The sequence below is a fragment of the Ascaphus truei genome, chromosome 11 (assembly GCF_040206685.1).
Source record: "Ascaphus truei isolate aAscTru1 chromosome 11, aAscTru1.hap1, whole genome shotgun sequence".
Classification (NCBI taxonomy): domain Eukaryota; kingdom Metazoa; phylum Chordata; class Amphibia; order Anura; family Ascaphidae; genus Ascaphus; species Ascaphus truei.
This window is the reverse complement of record NC_134493.1, coordinates 24,382,692-24,398,784: the sequence shown is the minus strand read 5'-3', so window position 1 is coordinate 24,398,784 and position 16,093 is coordinate 24,382,692. Positions and strand designations below refer to the sequence as shown.

The 16,093-nt window shown below is 44.7% G+C and overlaps 1 protein-coding gene across 2 annotated transcripts in view; it reads right to left on the bottom strand.

Moving 5' to 3' along the window:
* NUBP1 (NUBP iron-sulfur cluster assembly factor 1, cytosolic) overlaps positions 1-11,099 on the bottom strand; it is a 28,163-nt gene extending 17,064 nt beyond the window's left edge. Inside the window, exons 1-3 of one of the 2 annotated variants that reach the window (XM_075565341.1) lie at positions 11,010-11,099; positions 10,819-10,923; positions 7,672-7,805 (exon numbers count right to left, since the gene is read on the bottom strand). In XM_075565341.1, the coding sequence (XP_075421456.1) occupies positions 7,672-7,805; positions 10,819-10,923; positions 11,010-11,040 (270 nt within the window). In that variant the 5' untranslated portion in view covers positions 11,041-11,099. The remainder of the gene's footprint in view (positions 1-7,671; positions 7,806-10,818; positions 10,924-11,009) is intronic. The other variant, XM_075565342.1, reaches the window with a different exon arrangement.
* Between the last annotated feature and the right edge of the window lie 4,994 nt (positions 11,100-16,093).

Below are 16,093 nucleotides of genomic sequence, written 5' to 3'. Positions count from 1 at the left end.
GAGTCCCCAGAGGGGAGGTTCAGGGAAGTGGAAACAAAACCCTTTAATATGTAGCGAGAGGATTGCTGCTTTAACACCAGGTGCACTGCTCTTCTGTGTGTCTCTGGCGCTTTGGGCAGTGAAAGGGTTAACTCCACTGCAAATGAACTGTAAAAACCACTTTAGAAAAGGATGGTTACCCCTTCCAACTTATTGTTGCAAGCAACACTGAGAAACGTCCTAATAACTCACTTCTACGTTTTTTCCTAGGATTTTGGCAGTGGGCACGCGCACTTCCTAACATTGCGCTGCCAATTCCTGTACAGGAAGGGACTCCACCTTCTTATCCAGTGAAAACAAAACCCCAGGCAGAGAACGGCCACTGAAAACACTCCGACCGACTCGCACGGTGCATGGAGTATACTCCGAGGGAAAATATAGGGCCATGTTAACCAAGCTGTGCGATGCCCACTCACTCCAGAACCACAAGGTTCCACGAGATAGAACCGCTGAGTAAATGTGTTTCTTAATCAGTTGCTAATAAACCTGTTTGATAAGGAGCCGGTTCACAATTTCGCAAGGTGTTCTGGGACTAAAGTTGAGGGCAGATTTTATACTCCTGTTATTATTATATTTAGATGTATGGGTTTATGAATAGTTACAGACTGAATTCTTCCTTCTATATAGATTTGTTATCAGAGGGTATTATGTGCATGTTAACAGGAGTCTACGGTCTGTCCTCAACTTTATCTTGCCCAATACCCCTCCTATTACACCACCCACTGATCGTACTTCATGCTTGTTGCAGAAGAAGAAATGTATGTGCATTTTATTCCCAGGTTTTTACCAATGGCTGGAAAGTAAAGCAACCACCGGACTAAGCCAAGAAAGTATCTGTGTCCATATCAATGAGCAATATTTCTATTTCAGAGGTTTGTTGACCTTATTGAATATGGGCAGCGGTGGCAGACAGGCAATTTTTTATATCTTAATTAGAAAAAGATAAACGTGTGCATTGTAAATGTACATAATAAGAGACCCATCAGGTTATCGTGGCAAAAATAAAGAGATGGGAAAACAAAGTGCATGGTCACATCCATCATACACGGGTTATAAGACTATACTATGTACGGTCTTATATTTTCTATTTTAAAATCAATAAGAAAATACAAAAATGGGGAGGGGGCGAGGGGGAATTGAGAACAATCTGTATGTGTATCCCACACAAAGTAGTCAAAATGGCAATAAAGCAGAATTTATCAAAAGGAGATACAAAGCAGAGCTCCACTCGCAAAACCCCAGCTGATGAAAGGTCCGTATGGCACCTGAGGCACCGCACTCTCCACTGCTCCTTCTATAGATGGCGGACACTGCACTCTCCACTACTCCTTCTATAGATGGAGGACACTGCACTCTCCACTGCTCCTTCTATAGATGGAGGACACTGCACTCTCCACTGCTCCTTCTATAGATGGAGGACATTGCACTCTCCACTGCTCCTTCTATAGATGGCGGACACTGCACTCTCCACTGCTCCTTCTATAGATGGAGGACACTGCACTCTCCACTGTTCCTTCTATAGATGGAGGACACTGCACTCTCCACTGTTCCTTCTATAGATGGAGGACACTGCACTCTCCACTGTTCCTTCTATAGATGGAGGACACTGCACTCTCCACTGCTCCTTCTATAGATGGAGGACACTGCACTCTCCACTGTTCCTTCTATAGATGAAGGACAAAGCATTAGGGGGTTTGGGAGTGGAGCTCAACTTTGTATCTCCCTTGGAGAAATATTGTTTCATTATCAAATTGATAAGAACGCAACAGATATCAAAGTACTATCTATACTCTTGGGCCTATGTGTTCAGCTAAAGCCAGAACGCTAGATTCACAAAGCTCTGTAAAATCAGGACTCAGAATGAGACGTTACATAAGAACGCAACGGATGTTATGTTCCAGAGAGGAACAAACATTCTCAAAGCAAGTTATAGGGAAATACAAAGGCCATTATACATTTCGTTAGCAAAGGATTAACATTACATTATTGCAACATTGTGTCATCTGCATAATGTGACCAAGTGTGTCTTCATCAGGGGCGTATCTATAGCCCGGGCGTCCGCGCTCTTGGGGAGACCCACTCTCTAGCATGAACAATTTCATATTTTTGCTGCTGCGAATGCCTGACCGGCACTTGGCTACTGTGCATGCGCGATCGGTGGTTGCCAGTCGCTCATGCACGATTGGACCTTGCCGATCGCACATGCGGCAAGTGCCGCTCGCGCATTGGCGGCCAAACAATACAAAAGTTTTGCCCAGGGGCCCGCGCATGCCTTGCTATGCAACTGGTCTTCACGTTACTCTGATCCAGATCCTGAAATATGTCTTAAACTCATGTTGAGAATGAGAGGAGGGAAATAGCCCCGGGAAAGAACATTGTGTTGGTTAAATCATACCTAGCGGTGGTGTTACACCCAACCAAACCCTATTTCAGAGTAGGATGTCCGTAATGCCGAGCTCAGGTATGAACAGAATGTCAAGTCCCCACGTTAACCTTAACACACTTTTGTGGATATGCATTGGTAATGTAATACCTCGTTTCCGTGTAATTATCACCAATGCCCATTATCGTTAACGCAACGGTATGCTCTTTACGGGAGAAAACATGGCGTAACATTATGTTATGGTCCTTTGAAGGTACCGTTAGGTTCACATCAGGTTAAGCGAGTTAACTGAGGCTTGTAGATCTGGGCCATAGTAAGCAAAGCATAAGGCTACGGCCCCAGAGGTCACGACTCGCGCACGCCGGACCGTCTGGCGGTGCGTGCACCCGTTTCAGCTGCGTGCGGTTGTGCTTGCAGTGGAGAGCAGGAGATCAGACGAGAGGGGGGGGGGGAGCGTGGCGGGGGCGCAGCCATGACATCACGCGGCTTGTTCGCCCTCCTTGGCTGGACCGCTGCCGTGACGTGGCCAATGCTCAGCCACCGCACCAAAAAAAGACAACAATCGTGTCTTGTGGCCAAGGTGGTCGCGCACACCGACTGGGGCCTGCCCCACAGAGGGCTGTGCTCTGGTGTCTGGCGTGCACCCAGCAGCGGCCACTCGGGACCTGGCCCAAGCCATGTGCTGCCCAACACACATCAGTAAGGAATTAAATAAAAGCAAAGGGAAAAAATGTGTCTATTTACTAACTATGGAATCTCGCATGGAAACAGACTGTTATGCTGGAAAAAAAAGTCCTTTGTATGTTTGTTTAATCTTGAAAGTGGTGATGTCAACTTCTGAAATCATTGTTTTCAAGGTTAGTGTTCTTACATGCAAGTAATTACCAGCGCATGCCATGGGCCCATTATAAAATTATGTAAATATGGTGCAATTTTCAATAATGAGAGCAAAGCATCAGAAGAATAAATACATTATAAATAATTGAAGTTGGAGAGTGAAATTATATATATATATATTTACAGTTGCTTTATGCTTGACTGTGGAGGGTTTTTGTCACTTTTTTTTTACCCACCATAACCTTAATAGTATATACACACACACACATATATATATATATATATATACTGAGTTAAGTTATGGTGAGTAAAAAAAGTGACAAAAACCCTCCACAGGAAAGCAAATATGCAAATATAGCTGTATGCTATATATATATCAAAAAATAAATAGATGATACCGTTCTGTGGCTAACGAAATGCTTTTATTTGTGCGAGCTTTCGAGATACACTGATCTCTTCTTCCGGCGATGTTACAATGAATGAAGCAAGCAAAAGGTGTACTTAAAAACAGGAATGTTATCTGTGTTTGTCCTTCCCCCGGTTGGATGTGTTTTATGGCTAGAGGTGTCAAAAGGTTCCTGAAAGCAAGTGATGTGTGAGTGTGTGTGTGTGTGTGTGTGTGTGTGTGTGTGTGTGTGTGTGTGTATCTGTGTGAAAGGCCATGTCTGTACATACTGTGCTATATGTATGCACACACAGCTGTCTCTTACACATACTAATACTCCTTGTTTTTCCATCCCTATACACCAATAGGGACCACATAGTATCCACATAAACTTTTAGTTGTGCTACAATCTCTCACATTTCCACACCTACCCACACCATTTATATCCACTCCCTCTCCACACACACCTTGTGTAAAGCACTGTATATACTGTGGGCTCTCCATTCATTTTCATTCACACTGATACACACACACACTCTTACATCACTTGCCTTCAGGAACCTTTTGACACCTCTAGCCATAAAACACATCCACACCGGGGGAAGGACCAGCACAGATAACATTCCTAGAGACACTGTTTTTACGTATACCTTTTGCTTGCTTCATTCATTGTAACATCGCCGGAAGAAGAGATCAGTGTATCTCGAAAGCTCGCACAAATAAAAGCATTTCGTTAGCCACAGAACGGTATCATCTATTTATTTTTTGATTATTGAAGCTCGGCTAACACGGTACTGATACCTATACATACATACATACATACATACATATATATATATATATATATATATATATATACATACACATACACACACACACACACACACACTTATCAGTCAGTACAGCTTGTACAAACCAAAGTAGGCACATATCATTACATTTCCCAACTATAAAATATTCTTAGAAACAATATGTTCTAGTAACAGGAATTGCTCCACAGGAAATCCCATAATGTGACTTTGGAAGAGAACCTATTGAAAGAAATACAGTGTAATAATAAAGGAAAATTCATGCCTGAAAGGCCAAGTATTATAATAAAGGAAATTCATGTCTGAAAAGTAATTTGATGCAAGTCTATTTGATCTATATTCCTGTTTGTTTGTTTTTTAAACTGTTCTACTACCCTATTAAAGAGCGATTCCAGATTTCCTTCCTCATCATTACAACCTTCCATGCGTAGAACAATTAGTCATTCATATGTGAAAGTATACAGCACAAAGCACACCTGCCATGTAGGCAAGAAAAGATCAAACACCATTTAGTTTAACCGAGCACATTAGCAACAATGCGTTTCCCAATAGTTTTAGAAAGCAAAGCAAATGACAGAAAATGAGGATTGAGGGTGAATAGCAGCCAATTCAACCCTAAACTTTAAAGCTATGGATTAGAAATAGGCAAAGAAAGTTCATGTACTTCCTCTGCTGTAACCTTAGGCTACGGCCCCGCTGTCTGCGTGGCACGCGCGCCTGCCAGCGCGTGCAGCCAAGTTCCCGGGTCTGCAGTGAGCAAGACAGAGGGGGGCGTGACGGGGGAGCGCGGCCATGACATCACCCGGCAGGTTCCCCCTCATTGACTGAACCGCCGGGGGGCGTGGCCTTGCGCTCGGTTGCTAGAGCTGATCATAATTTTCCTGTCTGTCCGAAAACCGGATCGCGCAGCGCGGCGGCCGCCCCATGCAGTGGGCCCGGCCCCATTGAGGGGCGGCTCTTGTCCCCGCCATAGTGGGCGCTGCAGCAGCCAGAGGAGATGGCGATTGGAAGCAAGGAGTCGTCCAGGGCTAAACGCTGCCATATTCGGCTCTGCTGACCCTTCGGTTCCAGAGATATTACTTATTTCTAAAAGCAGCAATCTATGCAATATCCTACGTGTGGGTTTGAAAAATAAATCCGTCCTGTAGTATTAGATAGTTACTAAAAAACAAATTCTTATTCAAAATTCCCTCCCCCCCCCCAACAACCGGAGGAGCGGAGAAAATGTCCCGCTGCTAGGCAAAGTTCCCTTAGACCCGCAAACAGGCGAGTTTAAAGGATCAATCCATGCAATATCGTGTGTGTGTGTGTATGTGTGTATGTGTGTATGTGTGTATATGTTATGTCTGTATGGGAGATAGGGAGATATTTATATTCTGTAGTATTGGATAATAGACCAACATGTATTTATAATTTTTTTGATTCAACACTTAAAAATGACATTCAGGAGTTAACATACTGAGCATCCTTTGATTTCTATAGCAGGTTTTAGACACCTCCCTAGCAGTGCAAGATCTTTGTAACACGTTCCTGTTTGTAATCATGTGTTGCCAATATTCCCAGCAGTTTGTGCTGTAACATGTAACAATAGATAATGTTACTTTAGTAATATCAGGATACAGTGTAGCTGCTGAGTTACACTGACAGAAGGCTTGATTGAAATGCAGCCATTTGGTGAACCCTGGGAAGCAGGATCTTTGCTTATCGATCACAGGAAAACAAATCAATCAGCAGCTTAGGTAATTAGGGGGTTTAGATGGCCGTCCAATAGAATGCCGCGACTGATGATGTTGCAGCTTCCTATTGGCACGAGATTTGGCAACCATTTTGTTTCCCCCGGAGGGAGATTTATACCCAGGAAAGTCACTGAGAAGTATCTCTGGAACAACTTATTTGTTTGTCTCATTATTTCCACTAGTTATTTCATACACCATTTCCTATAATAATAAAACCCAGGGAAGTGTTTGGCTCATCGTCTCATACGGTTTGGCTGCATCAAGCATATTTCATGCAATTCAATGTAATTTCACATGCTGTGCCTCCTTCATAGTGGGTTATTCATTCAACTGCCCTCGTGCAGATCTGAGCACTCTCTCTCTCATACATTTCCATTGACTTCAGTGGGAGTTTCCATGTAATCGTGCCCCGATCGGAACTATCCCAGTTTAAGGATGACTATTCTTCAGTGCAGAGCTCTAGTATTTGTTTATTCACCATGGTGTTTCATATGACCATGTAACACAAATCTATCAACATTCAAACATTGTCTGGGGAAGTGGAAATAAGAAACTGGCTGCTTTCCCAACCGTGTGCGTTCCCCATCAAAACAGCGCTCTGCTGCTGTAAAGATTCAAAGCCAGGTCAGTCTCAGCATTTCATGCATTTTAAGTGGGTCTTCAATGTGCTTTGCGAAGGCCTCATAGTGGGAAAAATATAAATCTAGAGACCGGAGAGAGAAACGAAAGCTAAGAAGGTCCTTCCACACATGGAAATATAAGGCCCATCCAGGCAGGTGAGAGGATTCCCGTGCACCGGACGTGTACCGCATTGTACAGGCCGCCTATTGGGAAAACATGGCGATCTTCTCAAGCTAACCAACAAACGCACATCTACCGGACACAGATCTTTAGTGGTTACCAGGCAGCAAATATTAACATTAACTAGCCGTAAGCTATTAAAAAGGTGAATCAGTCACTTGGTGTTATTTCTATATGCAGACATTATAGCGATCCCAGTAAGATACAAATGACCGAACCCGGGGACTTTAAACTGGCGGCCCGTGGGCCGAAAGGCCTTGATGTGGCCCTTTGACTCTCTTTGCTCTTGCTAATTTCGCACGAGTTGTTTAGGCAGCGAAGTGCAGTTTTCACACAAACTCACCTATACAATAATTCAGGGGTGCGCGGCACTTACAGGCCCCGCGCCCTTCCCAACAACATTTAAATAAAATGCCGGGGGAGAACGCGCAAGGCCTCTGTAACTGCCTCTTACGTGCTCTCTAGCGGCTTCTGACAACGCGGCATGTCAAATGGCAACACGTTGCCATGGCGTTGTGACGTCTACTGACACCGCTGATGACGGAGAGAAGGTAAGGGGGGCGGAAAGGAAGAAATGTTTGCACACTCGTGCAACAAGTTATTGTAAAGCTCGTGGCCAGACTACTCCTAAATGTTTTCCGATCTGGCCTCTAATTCAGGAGCCCTATATATAATACTCACCTGTTTGCCCTCATCCTCAGCCAAGCCATGAGCCAGGTGGGCACTGAATGTGCTCTTGCCCACTCCGCCTTTTCCAGAGAGAACCAATATCTTGTGTTTAACAGTGGACATTTTTTCTTTTATTTCTTCTATGGCTGTAATGAGAGCGAAAGACATTTGAGGGAGGTGTGGGGCCCGGTTCTGTAGTATGAATCAGTGTTATTCAGGCTTGGAAGCGCCATTGATGGTGATAGCACAGTATTCCCAGTCACACTTAACGGGGGATATTTTGACTGCGTTTATAAACTCTTAAAAATAAATGGCGACGTATGCTTATTTATATAGCATCAAGAATGTGCACAGCACTTGACAATTATCTTACAGGCTGCCCTACCCTATTAGAAATATAACAATGGATAAGTAGAAATTTATTGAAAAGCTTCAATCACACGGTTCACTGATATTACCAAAACAATAGTAACAACCGAATTAAATCATCAACAGAATTACCCAGGTAATAACCTTCTTACCTTTCATATCGTGTGTAAAAGGTACCTGATACACTGAGTAGGTTCGAAGGTCAAACCTAAGGTCTAGACCAAATGGTGCTCAACTCCAGTCCTCAAATCCCAACAGGTCAGGTTTTCAGGATATCCCAGCTTCAGCACAGGTGGCTCGATCAGTCCCTGCAGCAGCACGTGACTCATTTAGTCCCAGCTTCAGCACATGTAGCTCAATCAGAGGCCCAGTCTCCAACTGAGCTTCTGATTGAGCCACCTGTGCTGAAGCTGGGATATCCTGACCTGTTGGGGGCCTTGAGCACCCCTGATCCAGAAAGTGAAGTGGAAAGTGTACACTGAGTGTACTGTGCTTTCCAAGGTCAGAAAAAGCTACGACAGTCACCCCTTACTTACAAAGCAGCTGTGATCCATAGGCAGAGAAAGAGTCAAATCAATTATTTGTGATGATGCCTATTTACATGCAACTGTATATGCATCAGATTAATAATAGAAAGCAGATTATGTAAATGGTGCCTTAGATGTTTAATACACGTGTATGGATCTATGAAAGTCTGAAAAGATTTGCAACAATGTCCTCACCACAGACCACTTTAATAAAAACTAATTATGTGCAGGACCCTATAAAGCTCTGTTCATCAATATATTAATAGGTTTGTACCGCATAGTCTAAAAACATTGGATCACAATCAGAAAAATCTGCACTATGCTGGCAAAGATTGAATCTAGGATAGATGCCCGAGGGTATACAGTGATCACCACCGTAGTCTTCAGGGACCATAGTCTGACAACCCCTGTTCCAAGGAACAGTTAGCTGAACTTAACAGAACAAAATGAGGGACAGGTATCAACAGTGTGTGTTGGATATAATTGCACAAAGTAAAAAATAGCATGTGTGTCAATTTGCACCAATAACATGCGTATTAAGCCTATAAATCTTGAATCGTACATTTGCCGCCGATCTCTAAGGAACATCACATTCACTTGATGAATGTATTTGATGTAAAAACCCTCCCTAAAATGCTCATGGAGCAAAGACTCTTGTTGCATGGATTCAGTGTGTACTGTAGTTAACACCATCTGTTTTAGGAGCAGTGCTCCACTTTGCAACTTTGCTGACAGCAGGTTGGACAAACGTATATTTATGGTAGACATCTGTAATACGATTGATACTATGAATAGTTACATACCATAGTAGATGAGGTTGGGGAAAAAAAAGACATATGTCCATCAAGTTCAACCTATGATATTTTAGATGACAGATACCTATCCCATATTTGTATTTACAGTATTTTGGTCCAGAGAAAGGCAAACAAAAAAACTCAGTGAACATCAACAGTGATGTCCAATGACATCTCATAAAGGGGACAATAAATTCCTTCCTGACTTCAAATAATATGGTAATCAGATAACTCCCGGGATCAACATCCTTCCCATGTTTACTTATTGGGTATATCTCTGTACACCTTTTCATTCTAAAAAGATGTCCAGCCATTTTTTTTAAAGATGTCTATTGTATCTGCCATCACAGTCTCCATGGGTAATAAATTCCACATTTTAACTGCCCTTATTATAAAGAACACTTTCCTTTGTGGCTGGTGACATTTCTTTTCCTTTAACCTTAAGGGATGACCCTGTGTCCTTTGCTCTGCCCTTGGGATGAATAGTTCTTTCAAAAGCTCCTTGTATTGTCCCCAAATATATTTGTATATAGTTATCATATGCCCTCTTAGATGCCTTTTTTCTAATGTAAACAAATCTAATTTAGCTAGCCCTCCTCATAAGTCAGATCCCCCCCCCCCCTTTATTCATTTGATGGCTCTTCTCTGCACTCTCTAGTTCCATAATGTATTTTTTATGGCGTGGTCCCAAAAACTGTACTCCATATTCAAGGTGTAGTCTTACTAATATCGTGGCATCATTATTGAGCCACAGCCTACAAATGAGTGAGACACAGACCTGTCAACTCTCACTGACATTCTGTGAACCTCACAGATTTGGAATGAGTCTCACTGATTTTTAGCATCAACAATTTCATCTCCACTAGAGCTTGTCTGATAGAGGTCAGCGCTTTTCCCTTTAAAATGTAAATGTTTTTTTCCAGAACATCCCAAAATCTAACCGATTTGAAGCGACAGAGGTTGACATCTCTGGAGTCACTTGAACTGAGGGTACTTACCTCCGCTGGTTTTTATGGATTAATAAAGGATATTTTTCAGTAACGCTTTGGGACCCACTCATTTGGCTGTGCGCCAGTTCTCCTCTACTCTCAATATTCGTGATGATACCTCTGTGCTTTACTTTCTGGCAGGTGCTTTCTAACTATCAGAAACTCAAAGAAACCCCTCACCCACTGAGGAATCCATGGGGGGATTCACAGATCAGAAAGGGGGGGATTGGCTCAATTCCGTCAGTTAACACAGGATAAAACTCCGACACCCCTCATTAGCGTTTAGTCATTCCTAACCTAGTTATCAAGGTAAAGGTGTCATTAATTTGGTTCAAAACAATGCGCCAGAAATAAATAACTATTTTAATGGGGGAGTGGGGTGTTTGCATTTGTTTTCTGCTCTAGAATGACACCACATTTGCCTTGATACACAGACTCTGTGTACAAGAGAAGCACAAGCTCATGCCTGCCAGAGTGTACCTGGGTCTGGTCCTGCAGCTGCCCCGGAGGCGCACAGTGACTGGTTCGGACATCCCGCGCATGCAGCACTCTTCCCGGCCTCGCTGCTGCCGGTCCCTGGGCAATCTGTAGCAAGACAGACACACCATCAATATCAACACAACCTCAGCCCCAAACTATTGCTATCCGTCTCTATACCGCGGCTCACTCACGTCCCGGGGCGTTCTCAGGTACATCAGCCATGTAACCACGTGAACCGCAAGGCACTTCCTACTCTTACAGTTCCGTGGACTTACTGCCGGGGTTTTTTTTTGCGTTCCAAGCCTCTTTTCCGTGTGAGATAGCTGCTGAGTTTGTTTTTCAATAACTTTATTGACATAACCTTTTTATTCTTTTAACCAAATGTAAACAGTGTATCATTGTAATTGCTAGTTCCACTACAATGTTAATAGATGTAGCGCATATCAGGATAACTTTGCTGCATGGTGTCTTTTATTTGTTTAATGGGATCTCGAAAGATTGACTTATTCAGTGAGAGCTCATTAATGTCTATGGGTGTAATTAATGTGGGAGGAAGTGACAAGTATAACATTTATTACTGTACTGGTCCAAAATATTATTATTATTATATTTATATAGCCATGATCTTATTAGGTATCTGATGGAGAATCCACTTTGACCTATTGCTGTTGAACACCAGAGCTGTCAATGAATTGCTGATGTCTCCGCAATACAGGAACGCCCCAAACGCCGTCGTAGTCGCCCCTGCGTTACTGAATTGCGGAGACATCAACTGGGATCCCTGCTCTCATCTCCGTATGTTGGCATCACACCCAGGAGTGGCATCATGTTTGGTTGGATCGGAGGAGAGAGCCTTGGCGTCCTGTGCTGTAGCCGCTCAAGCGCTCCGTTTCCGACACAGGGTGGTCTCAGCACTTGCTTTACATCTGTGTTTGTGAGTATATCACTTTTTTACCCTCTTACTTTGTATAAAACAATATTGCACTATATTTGCTTTTTTCCTTTTGGTTTATATTAACCTCACTGCCTAATTACAGTAGGGCCCCACTAATACGGCGGGTTCCGTTCCATGGCCCCGCCGCAAAATCGCAGAAAAACGGCACCGGCGATTTTTGCCATCTAATACCTTTATGTGCAGACTTGCAGTTCCCCCTTCTACGCATGCGCGAACTTGGCCACTCCCCGTTCTGCGCATGCGCGACCTCGGCCGTTCCCATTCGTGTGCGCAGATATGGCCGCCCCCTTCTCGGTACCGCTGTATTGGCGGATCACCGAGAAGCGAAATGCCGAGAAGCAGGGCCCTACCGTATCTCGCACAACAACGTGAGTGAGATACCTTACACCCGTCCCACATTACCAGGAGGGATTTAAAACAGTGTTGCACTATATTTTCTCCTGCTGTTTTTATTCCATATAACCTTTGGGACATTTTGCTCTCTGGATCCTACTTCTCTCCGTACTTGCATTGAATTGCAAATCGCACAATAGCGCGTTAAAACTCGCATCGGTGGAAACGAGTCATTGTGCGATAACAGGTGCAATAAAGGGGGATACATTTGTATCACCAAGTAACTGGTAGACCAATGAGTGAGTCTCACTAAGATTAAGTCTCACTCATTTCTCGCATCAAGCTTAAAAATATTTATTTTTAAAGTTGCAGACAAAGCAATATCCACCATGGTTGTTTTTTTTTTTAAATAAATCAGTTCTGTACTATAAGAAAATATTTTTAAAAAAGCATTTTAAAAAAATTCTGAATTACATGTTTAATGTATTATAATGTAACAAGCATTTTTTGTTTCTATAGCAACCTTTTGCAAAGTCACATCCCCTTCCTCTTCTGAAACAGGCTCTGGCACACCCTTTTTTGAGCCCTGCCCTCTCTTCAGCACTGCACCAATTGTATCTAGTGACTGCCTGGTCACATGATCTTCCCCACAGAACATTGTATCTTAGGTCCTCTTCTGCTGCACTGACTGCCATTTAGTGAACCCCCGAGCCAATCTTCACCGATCGATCACAGGAGAACGATTCGATCGGCAACTTAGCTACTTACTTATCATTGATTGATTGTATTGATGCGCATATTAAATGGAAAAAAAGAATTAAAAAAAAAAAAACGCTGCTTGGACAGCAGCTTTAAAGTCATTCATTTCTCATTGAAGTCTTTATATTTGGTCCAGAATCCCCATATTCGTCTTTATTTTCTTCTCATGAACCTTGATGGCTATGCACAAAATCCTTTATTCTTAGGCCAGGTCCCCGCTTACTACTGCAGCGCCCGCTATGGCGGATGCTGCAGGGACAAGAGCCGCCCCACAATGGGGCCAGGCCCGCTGCGAGGGGGGGGGGGCTGCCGCGCTGCACAGAGAGAAACTCCTGCTCTCAAGAGAATTGAGATCAGGAGTCGCGACGGAGCGCTAGGCCACGCCCCCCGGCGGTTCAGCCAATGAGGGCGAATCTGCCCAGTGATGTCAAGGCCGCGCCCCCATCACTCCCCCATCATGACCCCCTGTCTTTCCCCCTGCAGCTCTCTGCAGATCGCAGGACTCGGCTGCAGGCACCGCATGCATAGCAGGCGCGCGTGCAGCGCAGGCCGCAGCCTTATACATTGCGAACATTTACAGTCATAGTGAGATAAAGCTCCTGATTTGCTAAATAGAGATAAAGGCCGTAATAAATCAGGAGTCATAATGGGCCATCATTTGCCTTCTGGCTCAGCACCGTTGCCCAAAGTGACTGGCCAAACAGGGCGAGATGCCGGCACTTTCTCTAAAGGCTAAATAGAATTGGACTAAGAAAATATTTTTTCTCTTGAGTTATAGCCAGTCCACATTTAATTAAAAATGCGTAGTGTTTGTCAAAATCCCCAGACTCCACTATGCTTTGTAATGTTAACTTTGATATTTTCATTACTACCTTCCTATGCCTCAACTGTACTTCACGGCTCAGATATATTTGTGGTCCTGGAAGGATTTCAAATGGACACGTTTCAAGTGTTTATTGCAGTGTCTTCAGTATGAAATACGGCCCCTGACATTATTGTAGATTTCAGCATGTTGAGGTTTCCTTTAAATATACCACATATCAAATCGCATAAAGAAAAAAATGAGTTCTTGGTTTCATTGTTTGCGTTATATTGAAAGTCTCAATCTCAGCACATGTCATTTGATAGCAATTTTTTAATATTTTTCCTGGCATAAGCAGCAACAGTGGTTTTCTGCTGCATTTCACCAACTAATGTGCCAGACGGCGTGTGGGAATTCTAAAGTATATTTTGGCTGTTGAAAGAACAGAGTTTAGGTCTGAATCATAATCCTGTGATGGTTTTTGAAACATTTTATCGTACTGTTTTATATTAAAATTTCTTCATTGACCTTAGATCCCCATACTGTCAAAACATACATAAAGTAGCAACAGAGAGATGTGAGGGCTTCTAACTTTATGCTTACTTTAGTTTCAAAATATAGGATTTAATGTCAATCCTTTGATGTTAAAGAAGCTATTTATCATAGTTTCTGCAAAATCATGGCAAATGGACGAAATCCCATAGTTTTCAATGGGATTTGTTTCCTTTGATAAAATTGCTGCTTTGTCTTTTTTTAAATATTTTTTTAAAGATTGGAGTTTTTATGGAGCCCTCACAGGTAGAGACCTATTGGGTGTTATTTTATTTGTTGAAAAAAAAGGGGGGGGGGACAAGAATGCCCCCTTTAAAGACACCCTCTTTGTTTAAAATGAACTCAGCCAATGTTCTTATCTGCGGCCTTGCTGTGTCGGTGCAGGCTGGGCTCAGTCTCTCAGACCTGGTCAGTGTGCTGGGTCGGTGCAGGCTGAGCTTAGTCTCTAATACGTGGTCAGAGTGCTGGGTTGGTGCAGGCTGGGCTCAGTCTCTCAGACCTGGTCTGGGTGCTGGGTCAGTGCAGACTGGGCTTAGTCTCCCAGACATGGTCAGAGTGCTGGATTGGTGCAAGCTGGGCTCAGTCTCTCAGACCTGGTCTGGGTGCTGGGTCAGTGCAGACTGGGCTTAGTCTCCCAGACCTGGTCAGGGTGCTGGGTTGGTGCAGGCTTGGCTCAGTCTCTCAGACCTGGTCAGGGTGCTGGGTGGGTGCAGGCTGGGCTCAGTCTCTCAGACCTGGTCAGTGTGCTGGGTCGGTGCAGGCTTGGCTCAGTCTCTCAGACCTAGTCATGGTGCTGGGTCAGAGCAGGCTGGGCTTAGTCTCCCAGACCTGGTCAGTGTGCTGGGTCGTTGCAGGCTTGGCTTAGTCTCCCAGACATGGTCAGGGTGCTAGGTTGGTGCAGGCTGGCTCAGTCTCTCAGACCTGGTCAGGGTGCTGGTTGTAGTCTGAGCTCAGTCTCTCAGACCTGGTCAGGGTGCTGGGTCAGTGCAGGCTGAGCTTAGTCTCTCATACCTGGTCAGGGTGCTGGGTCAGTGCAGGCTGGGCTTAGTCTCCCAGACCTGGTCAGGGTGCTGGGTCGTTGCAGACTGGGCTTAGTCTCCCAGACCTGGTCAGGGTGCTGGGTTGGTGCAGGCTGGGCTTAGTCTCTCAGACCTGGTCAGTGTGCTGGGTCGTTGCAGGCTTGGCTTAGTCTCCCAGACATGGTCAGGGTGCTAGGTTGGTGCAGGCTGGCTCAGTCTCTCAGACCTGGTCAGGGTGCTGGGTGTAGGCTGAGCTCAGTCTCTCAGACCTGGTCAGGGTGCTGGGTCAGTGCAGGCTGAGCTTAGTCTCTCATACCTGGTCAGGGTGCTGGGTCAGTGCAGGCTGGGCTTAGTCTCCCAGACCTGGTCAGTGTGCTGGGTCGTTGCAGACTGGGCTTAGTCTCCCAGACCTGGTCAGGGTGCTGGGTTGGTGCAGGCTGGGCTCAGTCTCTCAGACCTGGTCAGTGTGCTGTGTCAGTGCAGGCTTGGCTCAGTCTCTCAGACCTGGTCAGTGTGCTTGGTTGTTGCAGGCTGGGCTTAGTCTCTCAGACCTGGTCAGGGTGCTGGGTCGGTGCAGGCTGGGCTCAGTCTTCCAGACCTGGTCAGGGTGCTGGATTGGTGCAAGCTGGACTCAGTCTCTCAGACCTGGTCAGGGTGCTGAGTCAGTGCAGGCTGAGCTTAGTTTCCCAGACATGGTCAGGGTGCTGGGTCAGTGCAGGCTGAGCTTAGTCTCTCAGACCTGGTCAGTGTGCTGGGTCGGTGCAGGCTGGGCTCAGTCTCTCAGACCTGGTCAGTATGCTGGGTCGGTGCAGGCTGGGCTCAGTCTCTCAGACCTGGTCAGTATGCTGGGTCTGT